Source organism: Sinocyclocheilus anshuiensis, unplaced genomic scaffold (genome assembly GCF_001515605.1).
Source record: "Sinocyclocheilus anshuiensis isolate Anshui unplaced genomic scaffold, SAMN03320099.WGS_v1.1 scaffold434, whole genome shotgun sequence".
Lineage (NCBI taxonomy): Eukaryota > Metazoa > Chordata > Actinopteri > Cypriniformes > Cyprinidae > Sinocyclocheilus > Sinocyclocheilus anshuiensis.
In genome coordinates this window covers 142,360-156,753 of record NW_015544145.1, presented here as the reverse complement: position 1 = coordinate 156,753, position 14,394 = coordinate 142,360, and the positions used below count along the sequence as shown (strand labels likewise).

The following is a 14,394-nucleotide window of genomic DNA, read 5'->3' as shown; positions in this document are numbered from 1 at the left end:
ATATATATAGATATATATATATCAAAATATTATTGCTGCAGTCTATTTAAAAGCGTTTCATTAATTTGAATGAATTATTAAACATGTTAATATATCAAAATATTATTGCTGCAGTCCATTTAAAAGTGTTTAATTTGCAATTTAAATGTTTATATAGTGTTGCTTATTGAATATTTTTTTTCTTTATTTATTCTTAATCTTTAATTTCGGATTTGGATTTTGACTAAATGAAAACTTTAATTTCTGTTTTGGTAAAAAAAATTCCACACATCACTAGTTCACTGTTATTAGGTCCATTAAATAATATGTAGATATATATATATAGATAGATATATTAGTAAATGTTGAAATGAACACATAGCTTAAATGTTAACTAATGTAGTTAATGGAAAATAGCACCACAGTAAAACAAAGTGCACTCAAATTTGCTGAAATTTCAAATACATTGTAAAATAATATATTTTTTGACAAAAAATACAGTGGAAAATCGAATCGAAATCCCTACTCACTCATAAATACTTCACTTGTTTTATTACTGGATGAATCAGCGTTTTTGAACGAATCTCTTAAATGAAAGATTCAATGACGAATAAATGTTTTAACAGCCACAATGCAATCGACACATTATTTGAAGCACCAGTTACTTTCAAAAGGGGATTTTAGATTTTTTTTTTATTTATAAATTTGATCTATTTTGATCTCTACCATAGACATCAATGTTTATATCTCAACTGTAAACTTTCATCCCAGTAATTCTGTGATAATATGAATGACTATATGACAGAAATAATACTGTGTAGTTTGTGAAGCTGTTTCTTACCCAAACATGTTAAATGTCTGCTCTCTGTGTCAGCGGAAACGCGAACGCAGATTTAATAGTTGTGTTTTTTTTCTTCAAAGGTTTAATAGACACTGGCGAATCCTTGTCATTTAAAAATGGGTTTGCGTGGGTGTTTGAATCGAGATTGCGATCTTTTAACGATTAATCATGCAGCTCTATATATAGTATTGATATGAACACACATAATAATTCATAATACTCTTAATATCAATAGTATATCAATACATATTTCTACAAATTAGGTCTTGCACAAGTATGAGAAAAAGTATAAAACGGCAGTCATTACTGTAAAACATTTTGATGGTAATGATATGTACTTGTGACATCAACTGGTAGCATAGTTTGAAATGAAATCTCCTTACAAAAGCATTTTATCACTCATCTGACAATTATAAAAGCCAGAAGATGTGTTTTTGAACATGGCAGATGTTGTTGAGGTCTGAACCTGTCAGCACGGGTACATTTATTATAGCACCTGTTCACATGCTGTTTGTGTTGTGGAATAGAGCCAGTGAGCTGCTAAATAGTGATCTGGCTTTAGGTCATCACAACAGCTGATGGGGCTGCTGAATTTTGATCTGGCGTGAGGCCACTAAAGGTGGAGAAATTGAGATGGCTGGCAGGAGGTGTGTACAAGCGTTTCAGGAGGAACTAACATACACTCTAAACCTCAACGTTGTAAGTTAACGATTGTCGCACCCACTGTAAGCAAGAGAATTGAGGCCAATGACTCATAATTGCAGTATTAGGGATCTAAAGTTGGTCCGGGAAAATTGTGTGTGTATGTGTGTGATGTGTGAGTTTTCCTTCAGTGTCAGAGTGAGATACTGCAGCACAAACTACTGCCAAAACACATCATCCACATTGATATAGCAATGTAATGCCATCCTCAGAGACCTGAAGAGTGAGAACAAAAGAGGAAAATAAAGGGATGCGCATCCTAACTAGGCTCTATCAGGCTGTAACTTCTGCTCTATCATTGTCATTTCCCCAAATAAAATGTTGAACAATGCTGCTAAATAATCCATTAAGGCACATTTACAATAGTTTAACACGGTTTAACATAGTTTTATGGCTTTTACCCATGTGTTTACCCATTTTCTTACATATTTACATATAAAATATGTAATTTATTTGTAAATATTAAATAAATATTACATGGGTAAAATGTGAAAAGTAGTATAGATTATATTTTATATATGTAATTATATGCCATGAAAACATTTGCCACACAGTTAAATGGAGAAATTGTCGAATATATGAAACTACAATATTAAAATTATTATTTAACGAAGCAGTATATTTTTCTTCTTGAACTGAATAATGCTAAAATAAAAGCAACCACAAAAATTAATAAACTCCTTACTTGCTGCTGATTAATAGTAGGTAGTTGTTAAAGGAATGGTTTACCCCAAAAATTAAAATGTTGTCATAATTTACACAGCCTCATGGCGTTCTAAACCTGTACGAGTTTCTAATGATGACAAATTTTCATTTTTGGGTGAACTATCCCTTTAAGTGTAGGTATGAGGTAGCATCAAGGGATTTAAAATATGATCATGCAGAATAAGACATTAATATGTGTTTTATAAGTACAATTAACAGCCAATATGCTAGTAATATGCTAATAAGTAACTAGTTAACAGTGAGAATTGGTCCCCAAAATAAAGTGTTACCCATCTGTCAAACGATCAAGATCAAGAATTCAACAATGCCAGGACATAAACTGATCTGACCCTTGTAAATTAGTTGTTTTACTTTGTGCTTGTCACTACAAATCTCACAGTTAAACTAAGCTCACAATGCACATCTTATGGTGCGTTTGGAATTAGAGCCCGACCGATATGTTTTTTTTGGGGCCGATACCGATATTAGGGAGTAAAAAAAGATTTATTCTTTGTGTATATTATAGTACAGTACCAGTCAAAAGTTTGGACACTTTCCCATTCGTGTGTCCACACATTTGCCTGGTACTCTATATAGAATACAGTACATACATAAACAGAATATATACAGTGGTGTGAAAAAGTGTTGGCCCGGGGGCAAACACTTTTTCACACAGGGCCATGTAGTTTTGGATTTTGTTTTCCCTTAATAATAAAAACCTTCATTTAAAAACTGCATGTTGTGTTCACTTGTGTTATCTTTTACTAATATTTAAATTTGTTTGATGATCTGAAACATTAAAGTGTGACAAACATGCAGTACCAATACCGATATATCGGCAACAAGGCTCATATCGGCCGATAATATCGGCAAAACAATATATCGATCGGGCTCTATTTGGAATCCCTCCAACTTTCTCGGTAGCTTGTTCTCCATGTGTTTCTATTTGAGTCCTCACAGTCATACTGTACCTGACACTCAATCTGTGTGGCAGGCCGCTTAGCTGCTGCTGAGTTATTGAGGATATCACTGTAAATTACACCTCATGTCTCAAATTGCGACCTGCAGGACACCTAAATGTGCTGTTCAAGCATGTGTGTGTTTGTGTGTGTGCATGAGCTGATGCTTCTTGGGAACGTCATCGCTCTGGTTCCCTTATCACCCATGGCATACCACGCACAGCACGCACAATCACACAAACACGTGCAAACAGCTCAGTGGATCATGCCTGCTGTTTACAAGTCTCACTAGCTTATAAAATATTCAATAATACAACATCACTGCTCGCATTTGATCTAATTACATCTGATTGCTAATCCACAGGAAGTTTAAACTCTTTCAACACACTTAGTCGATGAGTGCATCTCAAAATTGAATTCCTGTCATCATTTTCTCACCCTCAAGTTGTTCCAAACCTGTATGAATTTATTTTCTTCTGCTGAGCACAAAAGAAGATATTTTGAAGAATGTTGGGAACCAAGCAGTTGATGGTAGTCACTGACTTCCATGGCATTTTTTTCCATACTATGGAAGTCAATGGGGTACATCAACTGTTTAGTTACACACATTCTTCAAAATATCTTCTTTTGTGTTCAGAAAAAGAGTAAATGATGGCAGAATTTTCATTTTTTGGGTGCACAATCCCTTAAGCAAGACTTCATTGGTGGCACAAGTATAGTTTACACCAGTGTTTCTCAACCCTGGTCCTGGGCGCCCAGGAGCCAGGACCAGGATTGAGAAACACTGGTTTACACAAAACGATGTACCATTATATGCTAATAAAACCATGTTGCAGTGTTGTTATTGTTAACTAATATTATTATTTTTTATTATTTATTTATTTGTGATTGAAATAAAGCTGAAATAAAATAAAACAGAAATATTAGATTAAAAACTAAACTAAAAAACTAAAATAAAATGAGAAAAATAGCTTTGGCAACTAACTGAAATACACGTAAGCTTAACTTACTAAAACTGCAAAAATCTATAAATAAATAAAAATTCAAGCTTCATATATGAATTAATTTATTTTGTTAATTTAAAAATTAATCATTTCAAACATGAGAAATGTAACAAACTTAAAAATTAGCAAGAAAATTACTAAAACAAACTAAAAAAAACTGAAATATAACTCAAGATACTGATAAATGTAACAGTATATAAATAATAATAAAATAACACTGTAAAACTCAACACCACTATGCTAAGTTGGTTGCCAGGGTGTTGCCAAGCAGTTGCTATAGTGTTCTAAATGTTCCGTGTGGTAGCTTGCTGGCCCACAGGTTTATGTGATTTTTTTTCTCCATTTTTTATCATCTATCAGGCCAATATTGTAAGTCTAAAAGCTTAAAACAGTAATAGCACACCCCACAAAGCCACACAATTTGAGATCTCAATAATATCTGTAACACAAATGGTGCGGGTCGAGCTAATCAAAGTTTAATTGACTTAGGGGTCTTTTCAAACGCTCGCTAAAGGCTTTAAGTATGTTTGTTGGTCTGAACACACACATGCAACATGACTCCACACCTTCTCTCAGACTCAGGTAGGCACACCACTCACGGTCCAATCGGACGGCTTGTTTCTTCACGACGCGGCTGATTGGAGCAGATCCTAAAGGGGCGGGGCTGGCGTGGAGCCACGAGCTGGTGTCCAGCATGGTGGTCAGGTTTTTACAAAAGGTTCCAAAAGGTCAAAAAGAAGTGCTATAGCGCTTTTCCTGAAGTTTCTAGTTTCTAGACTCCAAAAACTTAATTCAGCCTTTGTGTCTTTCATATTTCACCTGTTTCAGTCATTCACTCAGAACTGCTGATCTGCTAACAGGAATCCAGATGAGAGAAAAAGAGAGTGGAGGATGATGGAAAAGAAATAAATAAAATATAAGAAGGAATATATCTGATGAGAAGAAACAGCCACATCAAAGATCCAGAGCTCCTGCTGTTGCAGAAGCAGCATGGAGACTGAAGTTATCAGCAGGGAAAGGTGTGTGTGTGTGTGTGTGTGTGTGACGGCACTACTGCACAACCACAGCTGTTCCTCAAGTCATTCAGTACACACACACACACACACACACACACATTTGTGCTGAGTAGTGTGTGCTTTATTAAACCAGCCCACTGTGCACTCAATGACCTCTCTCTGCTGACAGAATGACACACACAAACGCACATTCGCAGTCACAGAAGTGTGTTTCTCAATATGAATATATGGCTGAAATTAAAATCTGTGAAAAATTACTTCCTAAAAATGTGCAGATTTCTGGCAGCTGCATGGAGAACATCACAATTGCCTGGTGCAGCTATTTAAAGCTGCTGTATTTATGGTAATGCGTCCAAAGTCTGTCTGACAGCCACACCTCACCGTTAAGGTGTAAAATCGCTCAGTTTGGCAGGTGTTTTAGGAGCCTTTTTTAGCAAATGTGGCGCAGACTTATTCCTGTAGCACATTTGGTTACACGCCGAAGTGTGAGGGTGTAAAATAACCTTGGAGGAGACAAATCAAGAAAGATGCGTGCATTTTATAGATAAACTTAGCACTTAAGAAAATGTGATGGCTCAAGGGTGACAGAAATGACGAAATGCATTTCAATTAATAAATGAAGACAGTCCTGTCTCCTGCATCATTAGTTACAAATGGAGTCCCTCATCAGTGTTACTAAAACAACACTAAAACAATTAAAACAATTGTTTGTTAACTGAGATAATGCTGAAACTAAATAAAATAGAATTATTATATGGACAAAATGGATCTACTGTAGTGAATGGGTGCCATCAGAATGAGAATCCAAATAAAACCATCACAATAATCCAAAAGCAATCCACACGACTCCAGTCCGTCAGTTAATGTCTTATAAATTTAAGAGCAGTGTGTTTGTAAACAAATCCACCATTAAGATGTTTTAAAGTCATTCTTAAGATGGTTTTTGGCTTGTAAGCGGGCTTGATTGTGCATATTTCTCTCCTGATTCAGACAAGATAACTGGAGAAAGCAATATTATGGATAGAGGACTCATATTTTAGCTGAATAGCTGGAAGCAATGGTTTTAAGTTAAAAATGTCTTTTGGCTTTTTGCTTCACAAGACATTAATTAATGACTGGAGTCTTCTGGATTATCGTGATGTTTTTATCAGTTGTTTGGACTCATTCTGACGGCACCCATTCACTGCAGAGAATCCATCGATGAGCAAGTGATGTAATGATACATTTCTCCAAATCAGTTCCAATGAAGAAACAAACTCATCTATGGCCCTCAGGATGGCCTGAGGGTGAGTGAATTCTCAGCAAATTTTCATTTTTGGGTGAACTATTTCTTTAAAGGAGAAGTTCACTTCCAGAATCAAAAATTACTGATAATTTACTCACCCCCATGTCATCCAAGGTGTTCATGTCTTTCTTTCTTCAGTCGCAAAGAAATTTAGGTTTTTGAGGAAAACATTCCAGGATTTGTCTCCATATAGTGGATTATAATGGCAGCCAACGGGTGGAAGGTTCAAATTGCAGTTTCAATGCAGCTTCAAAGGGCTCTTATCTAAGGGTCTTATCTAACAAAATTATCGGTCATTTTCTAAAAAATAAAAAAAAAATAAAAAATATATATACTTTTTAACCACATATGCTCATCTTGCACTAGCTCTGCGATGCACATGTGCGTCTTCACGCATTGCATAATCACGTTGGAAAGGTCACGTGTGGTTATTTATTTGTCTGTTTTTCGGTTCAAAAAGGTAGGGTAGGGTGAAAAACAAATTTTCTCCTCCAATTTCAAAATTGTCTGACATCGTTGTTTTACCTTTTCTTGTAAAGGGCGTTTGACTTTCTTTGCACGTTCGCTTTGTAAACACTTGGTCGGTACTTCCGCCTACATCACGTGTGCGTGATTACATAATGTGTGAGGCTCGAGATAGTGCAAGATGAGCATTTGTGGTTAAAAAGCATATCAATTTGTTTGTTTTTTTAGAAAATGACTGGTCGTTTTGCTAAATAAGACCCTTATTCCTCGGCTGGGATCGTGTAGAGCCCTTTGAAGCTGCACTGAAACTGTAATTTGGACCTTCAGCCCATTGGCTCCTATTGAAGTCCACTATATGGAAAAAAAATCCTGGAATGTTTTCCTCAAAAACCTTAATTTCTGCGCCAACATATACAGCGCAACTGCACCCACAGCGACACGAGTTTGATTCCCGTCTCAAGGTCCTATGCCGGTCCCGCTCCCCTCTCTCTACCTAATACTTTCCTGTCATCTCTCCACTGTCCTGTCTAAATGATAAAGGAATAAAAAGCCCAAAAGATATAACTCTAGAAAAAAAAAAAAAAACGTAATTTCTTTGCGACTCAAGAAAGAAAGACATGAACATCTTGGATGACATGGGGGTGAGTAAACAGTCAGGAAATTTTCATTCTAGAAGTGAACTAATCCTTTAAAGCTAAATAGAAATCTAAAAAAACCCCCAAATAAAACACTAACAGACACATAGCCCATAAAGAACAAATTACTAAATCTTACACAAAAACTACAATTAAAATGAAAACTATGAATATATGTATGTGTATATGTATTATATGAAGTTTATTTGCAAAAACAGATAACTCTTTTTATTAATTTTCTTAAATCTTTTTTTTTTATTGTGTTATGTTTTTATTTTGTTTTATTGTGTTAGTTATCTGTATTTTGTAGTTATTATTATAAAACAACCCAACTGCAGTTTGATATTAATTGGAATGCAGGATTAAAAAAAACATGATTTTTGAACATTTTTAAAAATGGAGTAAAGTCTTACAAGTCATACATATAATGAAGCAACTCTTATACGACATTATGCAACTCATTTTTCCAGTTCCTGTACAGAACATGCAAGTGACATTGCAGACAGAGTAGAGTGCACGTCTGCAGCCAGACCCTTCTCACTAGGGCCGATCCATTAGCCTCAACGAGGCACATTAAATCAGGTCGCTCACGGCTGGTTAAAAGCATCTGCTAAATGACTACTCACTTGCCAGACTGTGTATATAGTGTAAGTGATTTCAGGCTGCCCAATACTTTTCCAGGATAAAAAAAATAAATAAAATGAACCAAAGCACTGAAAAGATCCACTGGGTGGCAGTAGTGACACCTCAGAGATAACGGCTTCTACAACTAGGTTTTTAATCTGAATTTCAGTCTTTCATATTTAGAGCTTGTGGGATGTGAGTGTGGGTGTTTACAAAGATTAGCAATGCAAAATAACCCTAGAAACCATTATTAGCCAGGGGCTGGACACCATATGCTAAACACAGTTAATCAGCTTAGCCATGTGCGAGCATGTGCATGTTTGCAGATCAGAACACTAAGCCTATCATATGAAATCATAACATTATGTCTATGCCTTAATTGTGCATGTTAGTGAAAGTAAATTTATTTGTTCTGATTTTGATAACCCTTTACAATACAATCCATTACTTAAACGGATAACCACCCAAAAATGAAAATTCTGTCATCACCCTTAAAGGGGTCATATTATGCGATTTCAAGTTTTCCTTTCTCTTTGGAGTGTTACAAGCTGTTCGTGAATAGATAAGATCCCTGAAGTTGCAAAGACTAAAGTCTCAAAACCAAAGAGATATTCTTTATATGTCAACATATTCTGTTACACCAAATACACAAAATAATGATCTTTAAAAAAGCATCATATGACCCCTTTAAGCTGTTTAAGAGTCATTCTTCTGCTGAACACAAAATATATTTTGAAGAATGTTAGTAACCAAACAGTTGCTGGTAGCCACTGACTTCCATAATAAGGAAAAAAATACTATGGAAGTCAATGACTAAGTTTGGTTACCAACATTATTTAAAATACCTTATTTTGTGTTCAGCAAATGATGACAAATGTTTCATTTTTGGGTGAACTCTTATCTTTAATGCAATAGCTAACATTAAAACGAGCAATACATTTGTTACAGCATTTATTTATCTTTGTTAATGTTACTTAATAAAACCGCAACTTTATTTTTAGTTCATGTTAGCTTAGGTCCTTTAAATAATATTAAATAACTTTTGATTCTAATAATGTATTATCAAATGGTGAAATTAGCTTTAACTGAGATTAATAAATGCTTCACAGGTATTTTTCATTGTTAGATCAAGTTAATTAATGTAGTTAGCTAATGTTAACAAATGGAACCGTATTGTAAAGTGTTACCATAATTTTTAGCAATTATTAAAAAAAATCTATTTTTAAATTTTGTGATTGCACACAAAGGGTCCAAGATCAGTATTCGATAAGTACTAAATGAAAACAAAACTGCTTGCCAATTGGCTGCTAGGTTTACAAAAGACCAGCAACGAAATGCATTGTCTAGATCTAGAATAAATCGTACCTCATTTCTTTTACATTTTTGGTTGAAAACTGACCATCAGAAGCTTACCTAATTTCTTAAGTTTTATTTCCTCCATAACTCCATGTAGTGACACTGACATATACTGCATGTGAAAAATTCTTCTCATTAAGCCACCCAGACAAAAATATGAGGAACAAAATCAGTCCTGACGTTGTTCTGACAGGCGGTGTTTCACAGAGCGATGGAGACGGACTCATCTCATATACTGTATTATGCAGCGAGTGACACAATGTGACGAGTAACAACCTGAACTGATTGCCAGAAATACATAAGGAAAAACAGCAAAATAATTCCAGCATGACTGAAAAATAATTTGAGTACAAGATATATTTATGACAAATAAGTTTTCTCGATTCACCTGTTATTGGGTAGTGTGGCAAAAAGTTAATTTTAGACCATCAGCTTAACTCTACAGTATACAGTATATGCAAGTTGCTTGATAAAAATAAACAGCGTACAGTATGTTGACCTAATTTTGAACAATACATTTTTTAAAAATGGTAAATTTATAGAAGCAATAAGCAACTCTAAACTGTACATTACTGTGATTTTACCAGCACTCTGTACCTAGTAACAATCTGGCTAAAAATAAAATCCTAAATGTTTTTAACACTATTTACGCATCAGAAAATTCTCTAGAGTAAGTTACTGTAATTCAGAAAATAATGGGACATCTGTCATATTGGTATTGGTTATTACATAAGTAAAGCTTATGAATGCTGTGTTCACAAATGCTGCAGTCAGAATTATTGAAGGTTCTATGTCTTAGATTTAATAATTGCATGCAACCGTTTTTTGCATTACAATAAGCTCACCATTCTTCCTCTCATGAATAGGAAGCAAGTTCGAGGCACGCTGAAGAGACAGTTCTTGCAGCTCATTGGTTACGGCATCACCCTGTGGACTGGAGGCGGAGCCTGTGGTATCAGCAGGGGCGGTGACACTGGGACTTGACTCCTCCCCCAGAGTTGCCATAGTCAAAAACAGCCCTAAAACAAAAAGAAATAACATTATTAAAAGTAATTACAATAGTCATTCATTGTTTAATACTAAATACTTTCAGTTAGTATTTAGTAAGCTTGTATAACTTTAAAGGGAACAAAGTGTAATTTGTGACAACAATTTTCCAGAATATGTACAAGGATATTTTCCAGGAAAATGTACAACATTGTGAATATGACCTTTAGTTACATAAAGAAAAGGGGCATTCTACTCGGAGAGAAAATGTGTGTGTGTGTGTGTGTGTGGTGTAGAGTTATATGATCTCACTGCAACAGAAAAAAAACAGCGGTAACACAAACTCTGCTGCAAGCATTTTAAGCAGATGACAAACACCATCCCCATGGTAACATGTTATAACACTTCACATACAGAAAAAGAAACACAAGTAGCATCTCTGCAGTGACAGATTGTGAAGGTATCTGACATAACATCATCCCAACAATGAGTCACAAATTCAGTCACGGCCACATCTGCTAATGAGGTTCACCATTTCCAACAATCAACTTCCATTTCAGAATGTTTGCAATATCTGAAACACATCAATGTTTAAAAAAGATCATTTTAGAATGTCCGCATTCTGCAACATTTAGGCCTGGTTTCACAGACAGGGCTAAGGCCTTGTCCACACGAACGCAGTTATTTTTAAAACCGCAGCTTTTTCTATGCGGTTTGGCCGTTTGTCCACACGTAAATGCAGCACCAGTTTACTGAAACCGAACATTTTTGAAAACTCCTGCCAGGGTGAAGATTTTCAAAAACTCCGGTTGCAGTGTTGTTGTGTAGACAGTGAAACCTGAGTTTTTGGCTTGTGACGTTGGAGCCTGCGCTGAATCTCCGCCTACTGGAAACTTTTTCAGGCTTCTGATTGGCCAACATGGTTTTACGGTTGAGATTATATCGCCACCTGTTGGTTTGGCATGCTCTTAGCAGTGCTTCATAGCATGCGTTTGCGTTTTCATGTGGACGGAGATTTTTTTAAAAACTGAAGAAGGAAAAACTCACATGGCCTTAGACTAAGCCAGGATTAGGCCACGGTTCAATTTGGACATTTAAGTAATTTTTATAAACGTAGTAACGTACCTTATAAAACAACATTACTGGTGTGCATCTTGAGACAAAACAAAGGCACTGACAAGTTTTAAGATCAATCAGTGCAAGTTTCTTTAATTTGAAACAGCTCAGACTTACATTTTAGTCTGGACTAGGCTTAATCCTTGTCTGTGAAACTGAGGGCTAGAAATGTTACAATGTTAAAAAAAAAGATAATTGTAATATGTTTAAATGTAAAGGGAAAATGATCATTTTAGAATGCCTGCAACATCTAGAACATTTTAATGATCAAAAAATAATTTCAGAATGTTTGCAACACCCAAAACATTTGAATGTTAAAACAAGAGAGTTTTTGAATATCTGCTACAACTAATGTTTGAATATTCAGGAAAATGAGAATTATAGAATGACTGAAAAACTAGAACATTTGAATGTTAATAAGGATAATTCTACGTGTTCACAATCTATGAGTGTGTGTTTGTAACATCCAAGGGGCATAAAAAATATTTAACACACAACTCACTTCTTTAAAGGAACTTTTATACTATAATGTAATCATTAAATCACAGATGTCTCTTCTTTCAGAGACATTCAATAAAAACCTCTCAACTTTCTTAGTAAAATGGAGTCTGCTTCCATCAGAACTGATCTCAAGTTACAAAAATCCCCGTTCAAAAAAAAAAGTTCAATGTCAGATCCTATTACCTTGCTTTGAATAACAGGGAAATTGCATGGTTAATTCAGCTATTTACTGGGAATTTGCAAACGTCAACAAAACTGCAAACTCAAGCACAGGAGACATATGAAGTAGTTCAGCTCAATTACTTGGTAAAGCCCAATTAATATTTAAGCAATATTTAATGAAGATTTTTCTTAATTTGAGTCTAATTAGGAATTTTAAAAAGACAGAAAGGAAAACTTGAAATCGCATCATATGACCCCTTTAATGAGTGAGTTCTATTAGTGAATTCTGTTGATTCAGTGGGGCTTTTCACTGAGCTCTTGAAAAAGATAAAACGAACACTTTGTTGCAGAACAAGAGAATTGGTTTTGACAGAAAGATTGTTAGGTGTTTTCAGAAATGCATTTCTCTCTACAGGGTTTGAATACAGAGCAGATATAACAGCTTAGTCATGTGCAAAGTGAGTCACACAAACACACACAACACACACACATACAGGGACACTGAAAATGTCCTCATAAATCACCTTCTCGTTGTAATACCTATGTCATACTCATGTTATTATACAAATTTGTGTCCTCATAAACCACATAAACATGCACACACACACACTTCGTTCTCATCAGGCCATCTGAGCAAAACAGTGCTGCTGGAATCTATTGCCATGGTGATGATGTCACAATTGGGAAAACATGATTGACAGGCACATTCCGTTTACATCTCAGTTTCTCAGCACCGCATTTGCTTCGCAAAGTCATTTATTTTTCTTTAATTTCCTTGTTTTTCTTCCCTTTTTGTTTGGTTCACAGAACATTTCTGGGTAGTAATACTAAAAATATGAGTGGGAGTATTTTATGGTGAGTAAAATGTGCTGAGAGCAATGATGAACAGAGGGAAGTGTTGGGAAAAGGGACCGCAAGATTCTCACATGTACTGATGGGGACATAATATTAAGCAGCAAAAATGGTTTTCCACATCTTAATAATAAGAAAATATAGCTAATAATAGAATATATATATTAGGGTTGCACCGATGTATCGGCTGCCGATATTTAACGGCCGATTTTTCCTCAATTTACAACCATCGGCAATATAAGGAAAAAGGCTGATATAAAAAACGATGGTTTAATTAACTGCGGGAAGGCACTGAGCTGTATAATGTCTATTACATAATCCTAGCGCTGCTGTCTGCACTTTAATGCTAATCAAATAGCAAAAGAAAAGATTGCACACTATTCTTGACTAAATAACTTTTGTAACTTTCAAAAGTGTAGCGGACCTCATCTGAATGATGACCAAAACTTTTCTGATGTTTTATTAAGTTTATTGCGTCCTTTTTCACTCCAAAAAAATCATCATGAGGGAAACAAAACACAGCACGAGAAGTGCACATTAAACTCTCTCTCTCAGTTGCATTATCATCAACATACAGCGAATTACACAAAACACTCATTACAACTAACAGTAAACAAATATATACAGATCTCATGCCTTTTCGGGGGTGCTTAATAAACTGACAAACTTTAAATCTGAAGAACTGCGTGCTTTCATTACCTATATAGCTCAGTAGACTAGAAAACCCGTCAAAATAAGAGTCCCGCCTTAGTAAAGGAGATCTCATACTAGGGGTGTGCGATATTGACAAAAAATTATATCTCGATATTTGTCAAATCGCACATCGTTAAAACAACAATTACGATATTATCGCAGACGATATATATCGCACACCCCTATCTCATACATATTTTAACTTACAAAAAATATTAAAATGTATACAAAAACAAATTAGACGATTAATCATAATAAAGTCTGTTACAATACAGAAGGATTAATATGCATTTAATTTATACAGTGAAGTGTTATTTTACATTTGTTTACTTTATTTCTGTACCTGAGAAAACTGTTAAACCTACCTAAAAAGCACTGTTTATTTCATATGTATCTTTGTTCTGTTGTATTTATGTAGGCCTGCTGAATGTTAAATGGATCCAATCCATGTTCATTAGAAATTATTTGATGATGCAGAAATAAAACTGCTAGTATAATTTAATGCAGGTGTT

General features: G+C 35.0%; 1 protein-coding gene across 1 annotated transcript in view; it reads right to left on the bottom strand.

Annotated features, from left to right (window-relative positions):
* The window catches only part of LOC107695127 (MKL/myocardin-like protein 1), a 69,815-nt gene that overhangs the window by 43,505 nt on the left and 11,916 nt on the right, over nucleotides 1–14,394 (bottom strand). The window contains exon 3 of the mRNA XM_016494937.1: nucleotides 10,417–10,590. Coding sequence (XP_016350423.1) covers nucleotides 10,417–10,576 — 160 coding nt within the window. The 5' untranslated portion in view covers nucleotides 10,577–10,590. The remainder of the gene's footprint in view (nucleotides 1–10,416; nucleotides 10,591–14,394) is intronic.